Below are 23648 nucleotides of genomic sequence, written 5' to 3' on the forward strand. Positions count from 1 at the left end.
GCGCTCGACTCTCCAGGCCGCTGTCGTCGCGTAGCTAAGTGATGTCTTGCGTAGACGGTGTTCACCGGCCGCAGGTACTGTCTTTTGAGGGCGTCCAGTGCCCCTTGGTAGGTCGGCAGGTCCCTGATAAGTGAGTAAACTTTCGGGGTGACCCTCGAGAGGAGAATTCTGTGCATAACAGCGGGTTCAGTTGCACTAACCTCCTCCAAGTATGATTGGAAGCATGCAAGCCAGAGTTCAAAGGCAAGAGCTGCTTCAGGGGCTTGGGGGTCCAAATCCAATTTTTCCGGACGTAAAATACTTTCCATGTTTTAAAACTTCCAGTCAATAAAATTGATGCACCATCAATAACTCTCTGAGACGTGAGGCGAGATATTGGCTTTTATTGACTGGAAGAAAGAACAAGCAGTAGTTGACCACCATACTACATCCTGGAGACTGAGGGCCGGGCTCAGGCCCCAATCGCCTTTATACCGGGGTCTGTGGGAGGGGCCACAGGAGCAGTCAGCAGAGGGCGTGTCCAGACAGGTATATGTGGTTCACCACACTCACCTGACCCCTCAACATGTTAGTCCAGAAAGCACAGCAACACCACCACTTCCTGAGGAGATTAGGGTGAGGGGGCTCTCCACCCCCATTCTAAACACATTCTACAGGAGCACCATCGAGAGTGGCCTGATCAGGTGCATCACCCACTGTTTTGGGAATTGAGAGGCATCTGACCGCAAGACCCTGCAAAGTATTTTGAAGACTGCTGAGAGAGTCAGTGGGGTCTCTCTGACAAACCCCCCCCCCCCGCACCCATCCAGAACATATACCAGAACCGCAGCATTCGCAGGGCCCTCAGCATTGTCAAGGACCACTGCCATCCATCCCACAATCACGCTGATCTCCTACCATCAGGCAGACAATACCACAGTGTAAAAACAAGAACTGGTAGGCTGGGAAACAGCTTCTTTCCTCAGGCACTGAGACTTCGGAATACTCCAGGAGCAGCATATTGTTGCATATTAAACAATGTGCTTTACATGCATCTTAGGGCAACTTGTACATCTACAGAACATATATTTCATCCATTAATATTATTATGTTAATATTATTTTATGTACTGAGATATCAGAGATGTCATCCTTCTTCTAAGAATGGGGTTTCCCTTCCTCTCTCACCCGCATCTCCTCCATTTCCCTGACATCCACCCTTGTCCCATCTCCCCACCACTTTAACAGGGATGGAGTTCCTCTTGTCCTCTGTTACATACCAGCAGCAATGGATCACAAATGAGTCAGGTTTTAATGTTAAAACCACTCTATTTATTAGTATCTACTCAAAAAGATAGAAAATTAAATGAAATAACCATAAGTTAACAGTGTTATGTGTGTTGGCTCCCAAACTGTCAAGCTTAGGAACAGTTCTTAAAGTCTTAAGATGGCAAACTAGAAAGGTCCAGTAATCCATGGAATAAGTGAGGGGAGGGGACTGGTAAATCCACGTTAAAATGTAGAGGGGGCGATCACAAAGAATTCCACAGGTTCCACGCTGGGAAAACAAAGTAACAGTCGCCAAAGATCTTATCCGTCAAGTTGTCCTGAAATCCACGTAGAAATATCACAAGGTGACATTCAGAAAATATACCCTAGCACAAGTGGTTACCACATAACATACCCGGAACCAGGTAAGGGTTAACGAAAGTGGTGGCCACAGGATACTCCAACAAAATCCACATATGGATCATAAAAAATGACAGTCGCACATCCAATGTGCACGGTGTGCCATTAATCAACCCAATCCTTTGGGCATGGGAAAGTGTCAGACTTTACCCATTGTTGCAGCAGGCTCCTGCCCGCAGCTTGCAGTCCAAAACTATAACTATAACTCTCTCTCTCTCTCTCTCTCTCCCCCCCCTGAAATTCCCAACGGTTTGTCGCAGCTTGTTATACTGACGTCATAGTCCTGCCTCATCCAGGCGTTTTAAAGAAACACCCACAGTAAACAAAACCATGGTCACGTAACTTATTTACCACCCAAATGTGCTTTTGCATCCAGCACATCATCCTCCACAGCGTCCGCCATCTTCAATGGGATCCACCACCAAACTCGTCTTTACCTTCCTGCCACTCTGCTTTCTGTGGGGATTTCTCCCTCTGTGATTCCCTTGTCCATTTGTCCCTTTCCACTGATCTCACCTCCATTCAGTGCCTTACACAGTCCTTCCAGGTGAGGAAACACTTCACCTGTGAATCTGTTGGGGATGTCTACTGTATACGGTGCTCCCTATTCAGCCTCCTCTACATTGCTGAGACTGAACGTAGACTGCTTTGGCAAGCACCTTCACTCTATCTGCAAAATGCAGAACTTCCCGGCAGGCAACCATGTTAATTCCAATCCCCATTCCAATTCTGACATGTTGTTTGATAGCTCGCAGGTTAGAGGAGCAACACCTCATATTCCATCTAGGTAGCCTCCAACTTGATGGCATGACCATTGATTTCTCTAAATTCTGGTAACTTTTCCTCCTCCCCCTTCCCTCTTTTTCCATTCTCTACTCTGGATCCCTTCTTATCTCTTCTCACCTCACCTGACCATCTCTTTCCCCGGTGCCCCTCCTCCTCTCCTTATTCCCTTGAGTCACTCTCCTGTCCTATCAGATTCCTTCCTGTTACCTTTTCCACCTATCACCTCCCAGCTTCTTACTTCAACCCCTCCCCCACCTACCTGACTTCAGCTATCACCTTATAGCTTGTACCCCCTCCTCCATCTTCTTCACCCTCCATTTTCAGTCCTGAAGAAGGGTCACAGCCCAAATCATTGACTGTTTATTAATTTTCATAGATGCTGCCTGACCTGCTTTATTCCTCCAGCATTATGTTTGCTTTATCCTTGATTACCAGCATCTGCAGAATCTCGTGTATTAATATTTTATGTGCTGTATGTGTTATAAGGACTGTGATTTGCTCCTTGTCCCTGAGGAATGTTGTTTCATTTAGCTTTATACACGTGTACAGTTGGACGACAGTAAACCTGAACTTGAACTTGAAAATTGGATGGTGCTTTGGCTAAAATTACCAAACCGAGATGATCTTAGCTCAGGATTGACAATATGGTTTGTTTCACACTGCTACGGGACATTTGGAACATTAAAGAATAAACTTGTCTTATTTTATTATTTCTACAAATACTGACAATTAAGTTGTCATATAAATAATTGTAGGCTGATACCAGAAAATATATTTTAAGGATATAACCAGTATACATTGTTACGCCTGTGCCCCAACTCTGAGGGGCCGAAGGGTCCAAAGTAGCCCCCTCCTTTTTGAGAATTGCAAGATCGCTATTAATTCAGGTCAGGAGACCCAGGAAATGAGAGAGAGACGTTTGGAATGTACTGGCCCTCAGCGATACAAAGCCACGGGAAACGGCCATTGTCTCTTGGAGACGGAATTGTGTATTGAGTACTGTACTCCATGGAAGCCCTCAGGGAATGATCAGAGGGGGTTGGTTCAGGGATTGCATCATCCCGACCTGATTGACATCTGAGACCCCGTGAGTAAGGATAAAAGAGGGTCTGGGGAACAACCCCTTTAGACGCACCAGAAGAAACGCTAGAAATCCCGTAATAGCGTAATAGCGACAGCCGGTGGAAAGCCCACGTGCGTCCTTTTCCATTTGCCTCGGAATTGGTGGGCCTTGCCACGGAAGAACGGCTTTAGCTAAAACAAAGGAGAAATCAGCTCCAACGACTCTCGAAGGATTGACATCATAAAAGGAATGGGCAAGTTTTAAACTCTCTCTCTCTTGACTCCAACCAAAGGCTGCAGCCTGCATGAACTTGAGTGACTTTTATATTTCCATCGGACAATACATTATCCCCTAGACAACGATAGAGCTATTTCTTAGTGATTATTATTATACCCACGCTTTTAGACTTAGTAGTGACGACGTATATTATCTATATGTTTGCATTGATATTATTTTTGTGTATTTTTATCAATAAATACTGTTAAAAATAGTACCATCAGACTTCAACGGACCTCTCTATCTTTGCTGGTAAGTGACCCAGTTACGGGGTAAGTAACAACATATATAGATATATAAAATATTTAATAGAGATACTAAGGTTAGGAGTTAATGACGAAGAAAAATGTTATTAAGCAAGAGTCTTAATAATGATTATTGTTTAAATTTATCCATTCTGTGCATGAATGTAACTTATGCATCAAAGTGATGGAAAGGTTTTGGAGTTCCACCTGTCAGATAGGTAGCACATACGTAAGTCTGCACATCGTGCCCACTGGAAGCTGTTCTGCTGGCATAAACACTGAACAAGCTGAATACTTCAGCAGTTTCACAATTCATCAATCCAGTGATTCATTCATGCAAGCACAAGAAAAAATACTGCAGTGTTTGTAACTTCTGACCAACTGCTTCTAATTTGTCACTACACACAATAAACAAGCGAGTGGATGCTTTGATCCTTTTATTAGTTTAATCTGTTCTGCCCTTTTAATAAAAGCTTACACTATAAAAGAAATAGCTCATCATAGCCATTCTCAACTGTGGAGGAACACAACTTGAGAAATAGGACTGCTGAACGAGGAGTGCATGCCTTAATTTTATAATTAATGTGGCAGATTTATTATAAAAAGGTAACAAAGTGCATCTTAATCTTTGTTAGTTACAATAAATTTTGCAAATGCAAGTCTCTTCCAGATTATGTAGAGTTTGATTCTGTTAACTTTTGAAGTTTTTTTTCTGATGCTTTGGAACTTTTTTATCTATTATTGTCAGATCATATAGTGTAGAGGACCTAATCACTGTTAAAAACCATTGCTGTTAAAATTAGATATACACATTTGTATCTAATCAATAACTTTAAGCAGAACAGAGCAAAACAGAGCAGGTTGACTCTGTGGTTAAAAAGGCATATGGTGCATTGGCCTTCATCAATCATGGGATTGAGTTTAAAAGCCGAGAGGTAATGTTGCAGCTATAGAGGACCCTGGTCAGACCCCACTTGGAGTACTGTGTTCAGTTCTGGTCGCCTCACTATAGAAGGATGTGAAAACCATAGAAAGGGTGCAGATGAGATTTACAAGGATGTTGCCTGGATTGAGGAGCATGCCTTATGAGAATAGGTTGAATGAACTCGACCTTTTCTCCTTGGAGTGATGGAGAATGAGAGATGACTTGTTAGAGGTGTACAAGATAATGAGAGGCATTGATTGTGTGGATAGTCAGAGACTTCTCCCCAGGGCTGAATTGGCGAGCACGAAAAAGCATAGTTTTAAGGTGCTTGGAAGTAGGAACAGAGGAGATGTCAGGTGTAAGTTTTTTACACAGAGAGTGGTGAGTGCGTGGAATGGGCTGCCAGAGGCAGCGGTGGAGGTGGAAACGATAGGGTCTTTTAAGAGACTCCTGGATGGCTACATGGAGCTTAAAAAAATAGAGGGCTATGGGTAAAGCCTAGGTAGTTCTAAGGTAGGGACATGTTCGGCACAGCTTTGTCGGCTGAAGGGCCTGTATTGTGCTGTAGGTTTTCTATGCTTCTATGTTTCTAAAACAGTTGTTGTTGGTCAAGCAAACAATAACTTGACTGAGGCATTAGTACAGATACACTTCAGTGGCCTATTCTCAAGTTTTGTATATTTGTTTGTCTCTTGAGTTTCAGGTAAAGCTACTAAATAGGTGAGTAACTACAACTGATAGTACAGTGGGAATAGAAAATGAGAATCTCAATCCTTAATGAAAAGCCTAATATTTGAGGGTGAGTGGGTTATGCCCTTAATATATTAAATGAAAACAGTACTTCAAACATTCATCTCATATTGATTATTTCCTTTAAAAAGAACCCAGAAAGTACCAGAGATATCAAGTTCAATTTCAAGTTTATTGTCATTCAACTGTACACATGTATACAGCAAAATGAAACAGTTCTTCAGGGACCAAGGTGCAAATTGCAATACAGCACATAAAATAATATTAACACAGTTATATTGATAGATAATAAATGAGAAGTATTCTGTAGATGGACAAGTTGACATAAAGTGCAGACACGACATATAGTTAAATATGCAACAGAATAATGCTACTGGCTTATTCATAAATAATTTGTATGGGGCGGTAGCCAGGTATCACAGCCTTTGTGAAGAAGTTGTTAACCAGCCTAACAATCCTTGTTCTTATACAGTGGTACCTTCTGCCTGATAGTAGGAGGCAAAAGCGACTGTGGGATGGAAGGGAAGGTTCCTTGACAATCCTGAGGGCTCTGCAAATGATTTGTTATAGACCAAAAGTACAAAGCATGGTCTTGCGACTATCCTTTGAAGTACAAGCATTTGAAAAGTACAAGTACGTACAAGGAATGTCAGATTGCCTTCATACTAATACAAGTATATTAAAAGAGTCCTGGAATAAATCAGTTTTTGCCTTTTGAAATGAAGTGGTTTTGTGCTGTTCAGAGAGGAGAAAGGGCAAGCCTTATAATAATTTAGGTGAAAAATAAGACCCACCTTTTGTCTTTTGTAAATATTACTGAGTGGAGCCACCTCGCAGTCTTTATGAGCACCAAATACTTTACACATAGAGCATGTTGGTACTTCACACGTCATGCAATAAATGTTGATTCGCTCATCATCGTGTTCTTCACACATGGGTTGTTCAGTCTTCTTCTCAGGTCTGCGAACAAAACTGAATGAATGCAAATTCATGATACATCATGATATCCAGTCAATACAAAGGAATTCCAAGATGACATGAACTGACATTTCATTCCACTGTCTGGGGTTTCTAACCTTGTTCTCACTTTTTTAGGAAACTGCCCCACTTTTCCAATCACAGAAACATAGAGCGAACATAGCACAGAAACAGAGGAGAAAATAGAATATATCAAAAAAAAGTATCTAACCACTATTTATTAATAGGTAACTTTACAACCGTATCTGCGCTTCGTACTTCGACCTCAGAAGTCATATGCGTGCCCACAGACGTTGACTGCGCAACACATTTGTCTTCCTCGGACTTTGAGAGACTACTACTAACTTTACAAATCCACACTGTTTGCAGGAAATCTCCGGGTGCACATTGAAGTCAAAAGGTAAAAGATCCCAAGTGATTTACCAATGGCACTCAGCCGTAACTTAATATCATTTGAAGGTTTGAACTGTACCTAATGACAGAGTTCCCAGTTTTTTTTTGGGGGGGTGCAAGGTGTTAGAGTATATTCTAGAATTAGGGTATATAGTAAATATTAACCAGCAACTGACTTCAGCAATCTTTAGACCTGAATGTGGATTGTAGATTAATTTTAAAATGCAGTCCTGGACAATAGTTTCCTGAAGCTGTGGACAGCGTTTAATTGAAAAAAAAACAGACAATGCTAATTAACTAACAATGCTGAGTTCCTCCAGCATTTTGTGTGTGGAAATACTGATTAACATTCACTTTGGGTCTCTGAAGTGTGGGTGTGAAGAAAGAGGTGTGAAAATGATACGTAATTGAAAGGAAGCATTGTGGATGCATTGTAAATATATTGTAGAATCTTCCTTGATCTTTAGCATATAAATACCATGAAATATTGTGTTGAGCCAGCCTCTTCCGTTGAAAGGATCTCAGTATGATGCCTGTTGCTCATTTTTGTTGAATAAGTACGTCTATATCCACTAGCTTCAGTGTCTCTCCAGTAACTTTGTTCACATTAAAACAAGGCACAATTTCTAAGTTGGCAGATGAGATGAAACTTGTCATTATTGTGAACTATAAAACTGTAGCAGGTGCTGGAATGAGCAAATATGTAGAAAATGATCTTTCCTGCGAGGTGTTACATTTGGTAGGATGAATGAAGAGACGCAATATAGAGCAAAGGCAGCTGTTCTAAAAGGAACGCTGAGACCTGTGGATATTAATCCACCAGGCCTGTACTCACTGGAATTTAGAAGAATGCACGGGGATCTCATTGAAACCTACCAAATGTTTAAAGGACTAGATAAAGTGGATGAGGAGAAGATGTTGCTTCTGGTGGGGGTATCCAGAACTGGAGGGCACAGCCTCAAAAATGAGGGGCAACCTTTTAGAACAGAGGTAATGAGGAATTCTTTTGGCCGAAGAGTGGTGAATCTGTGGAATGCTCTACCACAGACTATGGGTACATTCAAAGTGGAAGTTGATAGATTCCTGATTGGTTGGGGCACCAAGGGATATGGTGAGAGGGTAGGTGTATAGGGTTGAATGGGGTCTGGGATCAGCCATGATGTAATGGTGGAGCAGACTCAATGGGCTGAATGGCCTAATTCTGCTCCTATGTCTTATGGACTTAATCATAGAAAGTGCCAGGGTAGGTTGAGGTAATGCAATCTCAGTTTTGTACTTTATAAATAAAGGCATGGGCATAAAAGCAGTGAAGTCAAGCTGAACTTTATAAATCTCTAGCCTAGTTTCAACTAGAGTAGAGCTAATTTCTGATCACCATGTTGAACAAGGTTGCGATGGCATGAGAGAGGATCAAGAAAAGTTTTAATAGAATGATTGCTGAGATGAGAGACCATTGTAATGTGTAGATTAGAGAAGCTGTGTCTTTGTACATTAAAGAAAAGGCTGAGATGAGATTTGATAGAAAGATACTGTATAAATAATGAAGGGTCTCAACAGAGTTGGTATTAGGAGGCTGCTACTTTTGCTGAAAGGGTCACAGACTATGTCACGGGTATAAAATAAAGGGAAGGAGGATTAAGAATGAAGTAAGGAAACACCTTAACACCGTGTGTGGTTGGAATCTAAAGAGCACTACACGCAGATGTAATGTGGGCAGGTTCCCTTGCAGCCTTTAAGAAGGAATGGGTAAATGTATGGTGAAGGAGCCAGTGGAGAAAGGGCACTGGCACAAGACAAATAATATCCTTTTATTCAGTAACCATTCAATTACTGTTAAAGGAGAACATGGTGCTAAACCAGGACTGACAGCTGTATTCTCTCACAGACACGATATCTTTTCCTCCTGTGGAGAAAATGTGGAGACAACCACCAGTGCTTAAACTGTGCTCTGTGAAGATATGAACTGAAATTGGAGTACATTTTCACTTGTAATTCCCTCTCTCCCTTCAGCTGATACTCACATCAACCTTTCCTTATCGACAGATATTTCACAGAAAACCTGGGCATATGTGCAGCATTTTCAATGTCGATGTAGACAAAAGTGAAATACATGACTATAGACTGTCACAAAATCATCCCCCACAGAATTTGGGCCTGACGTTCTCTTAAGGAAACCTGACACCCGGGTTATCTCCTGCTGCAAACTGGGCATGTGTAATGAAATGCTTGGTGAAATAGCCGCCTTGCTGGTATGACTGCAGAGCCAAGAAGTGTGAGGAGTCTAACACAGGGCTTGGAGCCCAAACACTTCCTGTGTAGAAGTGGTGGCTACAAAGATCTGCTGGAGGAACTCAGCGTGTCATGAGGAATCTGTGGGGAAGGGGGTTGTGGGGAGTAATCATCGATGTTTTGGTGGCTAGCTTCATTTCCATTAGACCATAAGATATAGGAGCAGAATTAGGCCATTTGGCCCATTGAGTCTGCTCTGCCATTTCATCATGGCCAATCCAATTTTCCTCTCAGTCGCAATCTCTTGCCTTCTCCCCACATCCCTTCATATCCTTACCAATCAAGAAACTTTCAACTTCTGCTTTAAACATACATAAAGACTTGACCTGTACAGCTGCCTGTGGCAAAGAATTCCACAGATTTACCACCCTCTGGCTAAAGAAATTCCTCCTCATCTCCATTCTATAGGAACGTCTCTCTATTCTGAGGTCCTCTGATCTTAGACTCTCCCACCATAGGAAACATCCTCTCCACATCCACTCTGTCAAGGCCTTTCACCATTCGATAGGTTTCAAAGAGGTCACCCCTCATTCTTCTGAATTCTAGTGAATACAGGCAATTTCAGAGAAGGCACAACAGCAGGAGTTTGAAGAGACTTGGCATGACACCAAATACTCTTGCAGATGTCTACAAATGTACCATGGAGAGCAGTCTAACTGGTTACATCACAGTCTGGTATGGGGGCGGGGTGGTCACTGCACATGATCAGAAAAAGCTGCAGAAAGTTATAAACCCAGTCAGCTCCATCATGGGCATTAGCCTCCCCAGCACCAAGAAAATTTTCAAAAGGCAATGCCTCAAAAAGGCAGCATCCATCAAGGACCCCCATCATCCAGGACATGCCCTCTTCCCATTGCTACTATCAAGGAGGAGGGAAGGAGCCTGAAGACCCTACACTCAGTGTTTTTGGAACAGCTTCTTCCCCTCCATCATATTTTTGTTAATGTGTATTGCAATGTACTGGTGCAGACAGACAACAAATTTCACAGCACATGCCAGTGATATTAAACCTGATTGTGATTCAGATTTATTGCAAAAACTCTCAGTGCCACCATTTTATTGAAGTAATCACTAAACAGGAATATAACTGGATTATAAATACACAGTATTTATGGTAGCGTAGTGGTTAGTGTAATGCCTTACAGATTGGGGTTTATTTTCTCCACTATAAGGAATTTGTACATTCAACCTATGACTGTATACCTATATACAGTAAACCTATGGCTTACTTTGAATGCTCTGGTTTCCTACCACATTTCATATAAGATGTATGAGTTAGGGTCAGTAAATTTGGGCATAATATGATGCCACTGGAAGGTTGGAGATAGGACATCTGTCATGTGGCCTGTCCAAGGACATCTTAGACTGCGTTGGTCATTGCCGCAAAACAACACATTTCACTGTATTCTTCGATGTACGTGTGACAAATAGATCTAGTATTTTTAAAATCTTTACTATTGTTGCAGGAGACATTCAGAGGCAGGGAATCCTGTAATGAGTGAGTGTGCTGCTTAACATCATTCCATCATGCACGAGGTGTTTGCACGGCTGAACATTGCTCTAAAAGCACTCAAGGCCAACTAACCACCCCCTATCCGGTGCCCTCTTGTTTTCACTGATAGACTGTGGCTGTAGCTTGCACTGTCTACAACACAAGACACCGCAACTATTTTTCAAGGCTCCTTTAACACCCATGATCACTGTCATCTTGAATCAAAAGTAAACTCTGCAGGTACACAGGAACACCGCCACCTGCAGGTTCCCCTTCAAGTTTCTGCTGAATTTAAATGTGGGAAAATCCTGCGAGAGTTTCTTCATCAAAAGACCACAGCAGTTCAGAAAGGTTACAGCACCTCTGCAAGGCAAATAGAAATGGGCTATGAAAGTTCTCAACAGTGACATTTAAAGCTTCCTGTAACTTGGAACCATTCATACATTAAGAATGGAAAATCTCCCCCTGCACGCGGCTCATGGGCTCCTTGTTGATAAGCTATTCATAGCTTGCTATTAAAGATGCGCAGGCCCAGAATTTTGTCTGTACAACACCCCAAGCAACTGGTGTTGGAAACCACATTAATAGGGGGTCAAACAAACTTACCTGTTTCAGAATGAGTTGGCACCAATCATAAATATAATATCAACGGTTCTAGGCATTACGGCATCTGCAGTCTCTTGTCTGTCTCCAAGTTATTCCTGACATAAGGAGCAGTCACAGGCCAAGTACTGTGCAACTCTGTGCAAAACAAACCTCACATAGGCTAACCCAAAATGGAATCACAGTCACCACACTCACAGGCAGTTATAGAATCATAGGTTCACAGACAAACAGAGGAATACAGCACAGAAACGGGCCCCTCAACCCATCTAGTTCATGGCAAGACTGTTTAAGTTGCCTACTCCCATCAATCTGCATCAGAACCATAGCCCTCTATATCCCTGCTATCCAGGTATCTATCCAAGCTTCTCCTAAACATTGAAATCGAGCTTGCATGCACCACTTGTGCTGATAGCTCATTCCATACTCTCACAACCCTCTGAGTGAAGAAGTTTCCTGTCATGTTCCCCTTAAACTTCTCACCTTTCACCCTTAGCCCATGACCTCTTGGTATAGTTCACCCAACCTCAGTGGAAAAAGCCTGCTTGCATTTACCCTATCTATACCACTCATAATTTTGTATACTTCTATCAAATCTCACCTCAGTATTCTATGTTCCAAGGAATAAAGTCCTAACCTATTCATTCCTTTCTTATAACTCAGGTCCTTCAGACCCAGTAACATCCTTGTCAATTTTCTCTGTACTCTTTCAACCTTGCTTACATTTTTCCTGTAGGTAGGTGACCAAAACTGCACACAATACTCCAAATTAGGCCTTAGCAATGTCTTATATATCTTCAAAATAATATCCCATCTCCTGTACTCAATACATTGATTTATGAAGGCCAATGTACCAAAAGCTTTCTTTACGATGCTATCTACCTATGACACCACTTTCAATGAACTATGGACCAGTGTTCCTAGATCCCTTTGTTTTACCACACGCCTCAGTGTCCTACCATTCACTGTGTATGACCTACCCTGGTTGGTCCCACCAAAGTGAAAAACCTCGCATTTTCTGCATTAAATTCCAACTGCCATTTTTCAGCCCATTTTTCCAACTGATGCAGATCCCTCTGCAAGCCATGATAGCCTTCCTCACTGTCTACTACACCCTCAATTTATTTACTGATCCAGTTAACCACATTATCATCCAGATCATTGAGATAGATGACAAACAACAAAGCTTCAACAGAGTCCTCTTCAATAGCAGCTGGCCAGAAGAAATCTTGCAGGGACAACTTAGAAAATATCATTGTACTTTCCAAGATACCAACATCTGGCCAGTCACTCAGTCTTGAACAAAACATTTTACTTTCAATAGATTGAGACACTTGGTGAATTGGAAAAATACACCCAACAGAAGGACTCACAGCAGATATTAGACGGAGGGGTGGCCTTTACATATATCTGCAATGCAGTAAAATGCCCCTTCAGTTGTGAATGCAAAAATTGAATTGATCAAAAAAGGACGGCCCCTATTTGGCGAATGGATTTTCTTAACTCACATTAGCAGTGAGCACCACAGTGGAAAGGCTCAGCAGGGTTTCTGGGATTGAGAGCAGTGCGGTCACTTGGGTTTGCTTGCTATAGAGGTTGATGCATATATCAGGATGGTGTTCATTGACTATAACTGTACGTTATTCCCTCAAAACTATTCAATAAGCTCCAAGACCTAGGCCTCCTTGTGCAACCGGATTCTTGATTTCCTCACTTGCAGACCTCTGTCAGTTTGCATTGGCAACGACAGTTTTCCTCCTCAATCTCCATCGGTAAAGATGCACCACAAGGCTGTGTGCTTAGCCCCCTGCTCTACTCGCTTTACACTTATGACCATGAGGCTAAGCACAGCTCCAATGCCATATTTAAGTTTGCTGACGACACCATCAGGGAGAGATACAGGAGCTCACGTCCCACACAGTCAGGTTCAGCAATAGTTATTACCCCTTGACCATGCTTTCGAATCAGAGGGGATAATTTCAATCACCATAACACTGAAATAATTCCACAACCCATGGACTCACTTTTAAGGACTCTGCATCTCATTTTCCCAATATGTATTGCTTATTTATTATTATCAATATTAATATTATTTCTTTTTGCATTTGCACGATTTGTTGTCTATTGCACATTGGTTGTTTGTTCTTCTTTGTTGTCTGCAGTTTTCCATTGATTCTGTTGTGTTTCTTTATATTTACTGTGAATGCCTGCAAGAAAATGAATCTCAGGGTTGTATACGATGGCATATATGTACCTTGATAATAAATTTACTTTGAACTTTTCTAGCAACTCAACAAAACCTCTTTAAACTTACTCCCTGAGGTCAGAGTTATGACAAAAATTGTTTCCACTGGTAGGTGAGACTAGAACCAGGGGTCATAGACTTAAGATTTGGGGAGTAGATTTAGGACAGAGATGAGGAGGAACTGCTCTTCCCATAGAATGGTGAATCTGTGGAATTCTCTGCCCAATGAAGCAGTGGAGGCTACATCAGTAAATATATTTAAGACAATTTTTGCATAGAAGGGGAATTAAGGGTTACGGGGAAAGGCAGGTGGGTGGAAATGAGTCCATCATCTTATTGAATGGTGGAGCAGGCTCGACAGGCCAGATGGCCTACTCCTGCTCCTATTTCTTATGTTCTTAAATGGTGCTAGTCCTACTAGTGCTATCTTGATGTTGGTGCAAATGAATTTCACCATTTCTTTAGAGCTTTTTGAAGCAGTGATTGCTAATGCTGTTCAAATGTGAAAAAATTACACAGATGAATTTCTAGTCCTTGGTGTTTCAGTGAAAACTGCCTAATGGGAAAAAGCATCTGCCTTCCCCTCCTGGTGATCACCTTCCAAAATACATGAGACGTAAGTGCTTGTTCTGGCAAACTCATCTTCTATACAGGCTGACTGATTGGCAAATGTTCATGTCTTGGAAAGTACAGTGGAGTGAAACATCAGTGATTGAGTTATCTTTCCAAATAGACATGAGGTTGGGCCAGAGATATATGTAATTAAGAAAATAGGGCCAGGGGTAGGGCATCTAGCTACTTAAGGCTGTCCCACCATTCAGTAAGATCATAGCCGATCCATATTTCCCCAGCCCTCAACTTCAATTCCTCTTCAGGACGAAGTAATGGGACTTCATGGAGGCAACAATGTTTAGCTGAACCATCTAAATGAACTGAACTGAAAGAAGGACGATTTAACATGTCCTGGTAGGTTTATCTTGCACTGAATAACTGAGGACTGGTCAAGGATGAGTGGGTGCTAATAGTCTCAGGTGCAGTCACACCTATTCTTCTCCTCTTCACTGAACACTTCCTAACCCACTTGTGCCATGGCTCAATCTAAATAAATTCAAGCTGTGCAGTTTGATTGCTGAATGAAATGGTAATGTTGAGTTAAAATGGTATTAGAATAGTCTGAGGATCATTGACTTAGCAATTATAAAGCAGATGCAATTAAATCTTATATGAATCAGAACAAAATAAGGGGAAGATAACTTTGTAACTATTTCAATAAATTTTATTGTTTATTATCTACACTTTTGTGTGTTTTTGATAAACAAAAGTTAGTATAGTTTTTAAAATCTATATGTTTTATAATAGTTACTTTGATAACTTTCAAAATTACTAAGGTAATCAGAGACATGTTAAAAACTTTAAATCAGTGCCAAATTTTACAGCTGCCCTTGGATTTTCTGACTGTCACAGGCTACCAGAGCAGTTTTGGAGGTTGGGTTTCCTCATGGCCAGTTGTCATCTGGTACACACCATTGGATCTAGGGTGCTGCGAGCCAACTATCTGGGTCCTGTGTATATGACCAAGTTAATTGTGACTGTGGGTGGTAAGAGGTACTGTGTCAGGATGACTTGACCCATTATGGTTTACATAGAGATTCAGCAGCCTGTTGCCTGGGGTGGAGTATGTAGTTGTTAGATTAGGTGAACTGCAGGAAATTTATCCTCATAACAGAGGTAGATAAAACTAGAGGGCATAGATTATGGTAAAGTAAAGAGATTAGAGGGAATATAAGGGGACCTTCTTTACTGGAGAGTGGTAATTACTTGAATACACTGCCTGAGAGAATGATTGAAGCTGGGTTGCAGTATGACATGTCTAGATGAACACTTAAAATTTCAGACATAGAGAGCAGTGGATGAAATGCTGGGAGATGGGGTCATTATGAAAGGTGCCCACTTATTTGTGTGGATAATTTGGGCTAAGTGACCTGTTTTCATGCTATACAAATTCTGTGACTCGAAATTTGACAGTGAGTGGCAAGATGGCCTGTGTTAGGGTGACCTGGCCACTCTGCCCCACATGGTTAACGCTGCCCCATTCAGTTCTGGTCTCTCTCCAGGGTTGTATTCATCCTATCCACCTCCCCCCACCTCCCAACCACATGCATCCTATTGTTGCTAGGAAGCTCTTAGAAACAACATTCAAACATTGGAAGTCTCTTTAACAACTATGGAACCCTGCACAACTTTGTGAATATTTAACAAATTCTGCATTTTGCTGATGTAACAGAGAACATTGATAAGGACAATTTAGATGATATGGTGTATTGAGCCTCCAAAAGGCACATGAGAAAGTCGTCTTCCATCATGAAGTGGATCAGCTGATGAGAGTAAAACAAAATGAATGGCCACTGAAACAGAATGGAGCTAACTTTATTGATTTAGCAAAAACTTGGAATAACCGGTCCTTTTCCGTTAACATTCATGTCCAAAAGTGGGCATGTATGCAGATGTGATTATGTGTGTGTGTGTGTGTGTGTGTGTGTGTGTGTGTGTGTGTGTGTGTGTGTGTGTGTGTGTGTGTGTGTGTGTGTGTGTGTGTGTGTGTGTGTGTGTGTGTGTGTGAGATGTGTGTGAATGTGGTGTGTGTGCACGCGTGAACCCAGCGATATAATTGTTTGTCCTTTATGTCTTTTTTTATGATTGCAAGACACTGCTGTATATTAAGAACATCAAGTACTACAGGTCTACCCCATCAGCTGCTCGACAGCGATGGAGCTGGGCCTACTGTGCACCGCTGTTGTGTTGTTGCCTGGACTTGTTGTCGTGCCGCAGAGGCACGAGTGATTATCTTGGATTTTTTTTGGTGATTGCAAGATCCTGTTGGACATTGATAATGTAGAATGCTGCAAGTTTGGTTCACTGGTGAGACTGTGTTGAGACTGTGGAGCTGCGTTGTCTTGGTTGTTGGTGGACAAGGCCTTCATGCCGCCTTATTACCTGTTGCAGCTGCCCAGGAAAGGACGCTAAGGTGGTGTGAGAGAGAGTAGAAGTCTGTTCAGGTCTGCTGGAATCCATACTGGGTTGGGGGCGGCCCCTCCTGTCAGAGTTGCTCTCCAGTGTTTGCTCGGTGCTGTCCTCTAGTGTTCACTTGGTGGAAGATCAAGCTAGACCAGGACAACATCCCAAGAACAAGCCAGTCCGAATAGGGAATTGGAGAATAATTTTTTTTTGTGAATGTATTTATCTGCTATTATAACCTTATGTGCTGTTGGAATTGGTTTGAACTAATATGGCAGGGGGATGGGAATCAGTATGATAGAGCTGAGGATGGGCCAGCAGGTTTACAAGATGATGGATGTAACATGAATGTAAGGAAGGACAAGCCAATGACTGGGTATAAATGCAGACAGAGCAAAGAGTTAAGTCGTACCACAGAAACAAAATGTCAAAGGGTGAATAATGCAGGCCTGGAGGTGTTGTATTTAAATGTGCGTAGCATTCGGAATAAGCTGGATGAAATTGTGGTGCAATTAGAGATTGATTGGCATGACGTTGTGGGCCTCACAGAGTCATGGCAGAAAGAAGGTCATAATTGGGAGCTTAACATCAAAGGATATACTTTGTATTGAAAGGACAGGCAGGAAGGCATAGGCGGTGGTGTGGCTCTGTGGGTAAGAGATGGAATTGCATCTTTAGAAAGAGATGACATGGGGTCAGAGAATGTCGAATCTTTGTGGGTGGAGTTAGGAAACTGCAAGGGTAAAAAAACCATTATGGGAATCATATATAGACCTCCAAATAGTAGCCAAGATGTGGGGTTGAGATTGCAAAGGAAGTTGGAAAAGGCATGTAATAAGGGTCATGTCACAATTGTAATGGGGGACTTCAACGTGCAAGGAGATTGGGAAATCAGGTTGGTGGCAGTGATCGTAATATGATTGAATTCATACTGCAATTTGAGAGGGAGAAGCATAACTCACATGTATCTGTATCACAATGGAATAAAGAGAATTACAGAGACATGAGAGAGGAGCTTGCCCAGGTAGATTGGAGGAGGATAATGGTGGCTGAAGTTTCTGTGAATAGTTCACAAGGCGCAGAATAGATATGCCCCACAGACAAATAAGTTCTCAAATGGCGTGGCTGATAAGGGAAGTTAAGGACTGCATAAAAGCCAAGGAAAGGACATATAATGCAGCAAAAGTGAGTGGGAAGTTGAACGATTGGGAAGTTTTAAAAATCCAACAAAAGGTAACTAAAAAAGCCATAAGAAGGGAAAAGGTGAAATATGAGGGCAAACTAACCAATAATATAAAGCAGAATAGTATAAGATTTTTCAGTTATATAAAGAGTAAAAAGGTGAGAGTTGATATTGGACCACTGGAAAATGATGCTGGTGAGGTAGTAATGGGGGACAAAGAAATGGTGGATGAAGTTATTAAGTGCTTTGCATCAATCTTCACTGTGGAAGACACTAACAGTGTGCCAGACATCCTTGACTGTCAGGGTGCAGTGAGTGCCATTGCTATTCCAACGGAAAAAGTGCTAGGCAAACTCAAAGGTCTTAAGGTGGATAAGTCACCTGGACCAAATGGACTACATCCCAGAGTCCTGCAAGAGGTTGCTGAAGAGATAGCACATGTATTGGTCATGATCTTTAAAGAATCACTTGATTCTGGCCTGGTTCCAGAAGACTGGAAAACTGCAAATGTCACTCCACTCTTTAAGAAGCGAGGAAAGCAAAAGAAAGGAAATTATAGGCAAGTTAGCCTAACCTCAGTGGCTGGAAAGGTTTTGGAGTCCACTATTAAAGACAATGTTTCAGGATACTTGGAGACTAATGATAAAATAAGTCAAAGTCAGCATGGTTTCTTTAAGGGGAAACCTTACCTGACAAATCTGTTAGGGTTCTTCGAGGAAGTAACAAGCAGGGTGGACAAAGGGGAGGCAGTGGATGTCATTTACTTGGATTTTCAGAAGGCACTTGATAAGGTGCCACACATGGGGCTACTTAAGAAGATAAAATCCCATGGGATTACAGGAAAGGTACTGGCATGGATCGAGGAATAGTTGACAGGCAGAAAGCAGTGAGAGGGAATAAAGGCGGCCTTTTCTGGTTGGCTGTCAATGATTAGTGGTGTTCCTTCGGGGTCAGTATTGGGACCACACATTGTTTGTCAATGATTTAGATGGAACTGATGGCTTTGTGGCAAAGTTTGCTGATGATACGAAGGTAGTGCTAAGGAAACAATGGGATTGCAGAAGGACTTAGACAAATTGGAAGAATGGGCAGATGGAATACAGTGTTGGGAAAAGTACGATAATGCATTTTGGTAAAAGGAAAAAAAGTACAGTCTATTATCTAAACGAGGAGAAAATTCAAACTTAAGAGGTGCAAAGGGACTTAGGAGTTCTCATGCAAGACTCCCAAAAGTTTAATTCACAGGTTGAGTTTGTGGTAAAGAAGGCAAATGTAATGTTGGCATTTATTTCAAGGGAATCAAATATAAAAGCAAGGAGTAATGCTGAGGCTTTATAAGATACTACGCTGGCCACACTTACAGTATTGTCAAAAGTTTTGGGCTGTATATCTCAGAAAGGATGTGTTGTCAATGGGGAGAGTCCGGAGGAGGTTCTGGGAATGAAGGGGTTAACATATAAGGAGTCTTTAGCAGCTTTGGGCCTGTACAGTACTCACTGGAACTTAGAAGAATGCGTGGGGATCTCATTGAAACCTACCGAATGTTGAAAGGACTAGATAAGGTGGATGTAGAGAGGATGTTTCCTATGGTGGGCGTGTCCAGAACTAGAAAGCACTGCCTCAAAATTGAGATGTGACCCTTTAGAACAGAGGTAAGGAGGAATTTTTTTAGCCAGGGGATAGTGAATCTGTGGACTGCTGTGCCGCAGATAGCTGTGGAGGCTAAGGCAGTGAGAAGATTTAAAGTGAAAATTAGTGTTTCCTGATTGGTCGAGGCATCAAAGGATATGGCAAGAAGGCAGGCGTATGGGGTTGAGTGGGATCTAGAATCAGCCATGATGGAATGGTGGATCAGACTCGATGGGCTGAATGGCCTAATTCTGCTCCTATGTTTTATGGTCTTCTGGCTGAATTAAGCATTCTGACAAATGCCCAAATAAAAACTTTGATTTACATGTATTTGAATGTCATACACGTCCTGCTGATGATAAATGCTAGCTGTAACATATAAAAACAGATCCTAATAGCAAGACAATTATTTTTAGTACATTTCTCACATGATTGACTTGACAATGTCGTAAGCTTGAGTTCATGCTAATTTGTGGCATTCATTTCTGAGGTAAGTTGGTTTTAAATAAACTTACTGTTTATAATTCTGAAACCATTAGTCAAAGGAATTTGCTTGTGCAGTGCTGGACTCCACTGGGTGGAGGAGGAAGAGAAAATCTGTTGTTTTACCTTCTTCTCAAGCAGTTCAATTCAAGAACTTTAAACCAACCAATCAGATGACGTAATCTGAGAATGCATTTTGTGCTACAGGATCCTATTCACAGTCAATATAAAAGTTTCTTTAAAACAGAGCTCCAACTGTGATGTCTGAAATCACATTCAAAATGGGCTGAATAAAAAAAAATGTAATTGCTGGAAATGTGAAATGAAAGCAGAAAGTGCTAGAAACACACGGCAAATCAGACCACACTTGGATTATTGTGTTCATTTCTGGTTGTCTCGTTATATGAAGGATGTGAAAGCTTTAGAGAGGGTGCCGAGGAGAGTTACCAGGATGCTGCCTGGATTAGAGAACATGTCTTACGAGGAAAAGTTGAGTGATTTACGATCTTCCTCTTTGGAGCAAAGGGGGATGAGAGGCAACTTGATAGAGGTGGATAAGACTATGAGAAGCACAGATGAGTATACAGTCATTGCCTTTCATCTGGGGCAGCAATGGCCAATATCAGAGGACATGCAGTCAAGGTTAAGGAGAGATGTCAGAGGTAGGGTTTTTTATAACAAACAGAATGGTAGCTGCCTGGAACACAGCGTCTGAGGTGGTGGTAGAGACTGATATAATAGGTATATTTCAGGACGTAAGAAAACTGGAGGGTTATGGATTGTGTAGGACAGAAGGGTTAGTCCGATTATGGAGCATTCTGTTTTTTACGTTCTATGTTCTTTCACATCCTAGACCCTTTGTGAGCACTGGGTGAGAAAAATTTAGTAGGGTATATTTCAGTGCTATCTCTCTATGAGGAAAAACTGGTTCAAGAAATAAGACTATAAGACACGGGAGTTAGTTATTCCTCTCTGCACTCTGGGCAGCAACTTTACTGTGCCATTAGCTTTCTGTCAGCCAACTCGCTAGCTCAACACTCAAAGGAGCCAGCCAGATTCAAACCCAGGACCAGTTGTCTCAAAGTCTGGTGCAGATGCCACTGCACCACCAGGTAACCTGGACATGGGAGCAGAATTAGGCTATACTGCTCTTCTATTCGATCATGACTGGTTTATTTTCCTTTTCGGCCCCATTCTTCTGTCTTCTCCCCATAACCTCTGACACCCTTAAAGTAGCGAAAGTCTGCAGATGCTGAAATCCAAAGCAATGCACACAAAATGCTGGAAGAACTCAGCAGGTTAGACAGCATCTATGGAAATGAATAAACAATCGAAGATTCAGGCTGATACCCTTCTTCAGGATTGAGAAAGAAGGGGGAAGATGCCAGAATAAAAAAGTGGGGGGAGGAGAAAGAGGCCACTGAAAGGCGATAGGTGAAGCTAGGTGGGTGGGAAAGGTCAAGGGTTGGAGAAGAAAGAAGCTGATAGGAGAGGAGAGTAGACCAGAGGAGAAAGGGAAGGAGGAGGGGACCCAGAGGGAAGTGATAGGCAGGTGTGAAGAAGTAAAAGGTCAGTGTGGGGAATGGAGGGAGTGGGTGGAATTTGTTTACTAGAAGGAGAAATCGATATTCATGCCATAGGAAGCCAAAGAACTGATGATTGAAACCGTGGATCTGGCGAAGAATAAAATATCAGAGAGGTCCATGACAGGCAGTGGAGAGAGAGAGGTCCAGAGCTGTGGAAGCTACTGAGACAGGGCTCTGCATGGTGGAAAGGGCGGTGTGTCGAATGCGGAGGGAGAAGCAGTTAACTGAACAAGAGTACCTGGGATCCTTGGTGGGTTCAAACTGAGAGATCTGAGAACAGAGCTGGAAGTCATGTGTCATGGGATGGCAGCGAAGACAAGCTCCCAGGAAGAATACATGGTTGCGGTAGTGGGTCTCAGTGAGCAATTGGTCAAAGAGTTGGAGGGCAGCAGACATCACAGAGGGGGAGCAAACAGAGAGGGTGTCACTGAACTCCTGTCAAAGAGACGATTTAAACTTCTTCAGGGTACCTATAATCCTCTGCTTTAAATATACCCAATACATTTGGCCTCCACAGCCACCTGTGGTAATGAGTTCCACAGATTTACCACCCTCTGGCTGAAGAAATGCCTCTTCATCTCTGTTCGAAATAGATACCTTCACTTCCGAGACTGTGTCACCTGGTCCTAGACTCTCCCACTATTTGAAGCGTTCTCTGCATGCCCACTCCATCTAGACCTTTCAATATTCGGTAGGTTTCAGTGAGATCCCCACTCATTCTTCTAAATGTCAGCATATTTAGGTCCAGAGCTCCACATAGCTTAACCCTTTCATTTCCGGGATAATTTTAGCCAGTTCTTATACAGACAGAAAGGAATAAGACCGTAAGACATGGGAACAGAATTAGGGAATTTGGCCCATTGTGTCTGCTCTGCCATTCCATCATGGGTGATTTATTATCCCTCTCAGCCCCATTCTCCTGCCTTCTCCCCATAACCTTTGATGCCCTGATTAATCAAGAACTTATCAACTTCCACCTTAAATATACCCAATGATGTGGCCTGCACAGCTGTCTGTGGCAATGAATTCCACAGATTTACACCTTCTGGCTAAATATATATTTTTTCACATCTCTGTTCTGAACGAACGTCCCCCTCTTCTGAGATTGTGCCCTCTGGACCTAGACTCCCACACTATAGGAAGCATCCTCACACACTTCCATTTTATCTAGGAGTTTTAGTATGTAGTATGTTTTAATGAGGTCCCCTCTCATTCTTCTAAACTCCAGTGGTTACAGGTCCAGAGCCATCAAATGCTCCTCAGCTGTTATCTGATTCATTCCTGAGATCAATCTTATGAACCTCCTCTGGATCCTTTCCAATGCTAGCACATCCTTTGGATAAGGAGCACAAAACAGCTCCTGATACTCCAAGTGTGGTCGAACCAGTACCTTATGAAACCTCAGGATATCATCCTTGCTTTTGTACTCTAGTCCTCTTAAAATGAATGCTAACATTGCATTTACATTCCTTACCACTGACTCAAACTCAAAGTTCAAAGTAAACTTACTATCTAAGTACCTAAGTGTCACCTTGCAAAACTCTGAGATTCATTTTCCTGTGGGCAGACTCTGGAAATCTATAGATTAGTAACTATAAACAGGATCAATGAAAGATCAACTCACTGAAGACAACAAAGTGTGCAGATGCAAATATAAATAAATAGTAATAAATAACAAGAACATGAAACAATAAGGTAAAGAGTTCTTAAAGTGAGATCATTGGTTGTAGGAGCACCTCAATGATGAGGCAAGTGAGTGTAGTTATCTGGTTTGTTCAAGAGCCTGAACAAGGTAACTTTTAAGGTGGGCTCTGCGTCTCTGATTTTTGAAGTTTCTTCCCATTTAGAAAATGTCCACACCTTTATACCTTCTGCCACAGTGTATGACCCTGCATCTAATTGTAAGGACTATTAGATTCCCTCCAATCTAATAGTCTGAGATTCAAAGCTGAAGTCTGGAAGGCTACTATGTGACCGGATGGAAGATGAGGTATTGTTCCTCAAGCTTGCAGTGGTGGTTTCTGCCTGCGCCTGGTAGAA

General features: G+C 42.1%; 1 protein-coding gene across 4 annotated transcripts in view; it reads right to left on the bottom strand.

Annotated features, from left to right (window-relative positions):
- trim55a (tripartite motif containing 55a) overlaps positions 1–23648 on the bottom strand; it is a 79185-nt gene that overhangs the window by 30260 nt on the left and 25277 nt on the right. For 3 of the 4 annotated variants that reach the window (XM_073041461.1, XM_073041434.1, XM_073041452.1), the window contains exon 3: positions 6507–6684. In XM_073041461.1, the coding sequence (XP_072897562.1) occupies positions 6507–6684 (178 nt within the window). The remainder of the gene's footprint in view (positions 1–6506; positions 6685–23648) is intronic. The other variant, XM_073041444.1, reaches the window with a different exon arrangement.

The sequence above is a fragment of the Hemitrygon akajei genome, chromosome 1 (genome assembly GCF_048418815.1).
Source record: "Hemitrygon akajei chromosome 1, sHemAka1.3, whole genome shotgun sequence".
In the NCBI taxonomy this organism is placed as follows: Eukaryota; Metazoa; Chordata; class Chondrichthyes; order Myliobatiformes; family Dasyatidae; genus Hemitrygon; species Hemitrygon akajei.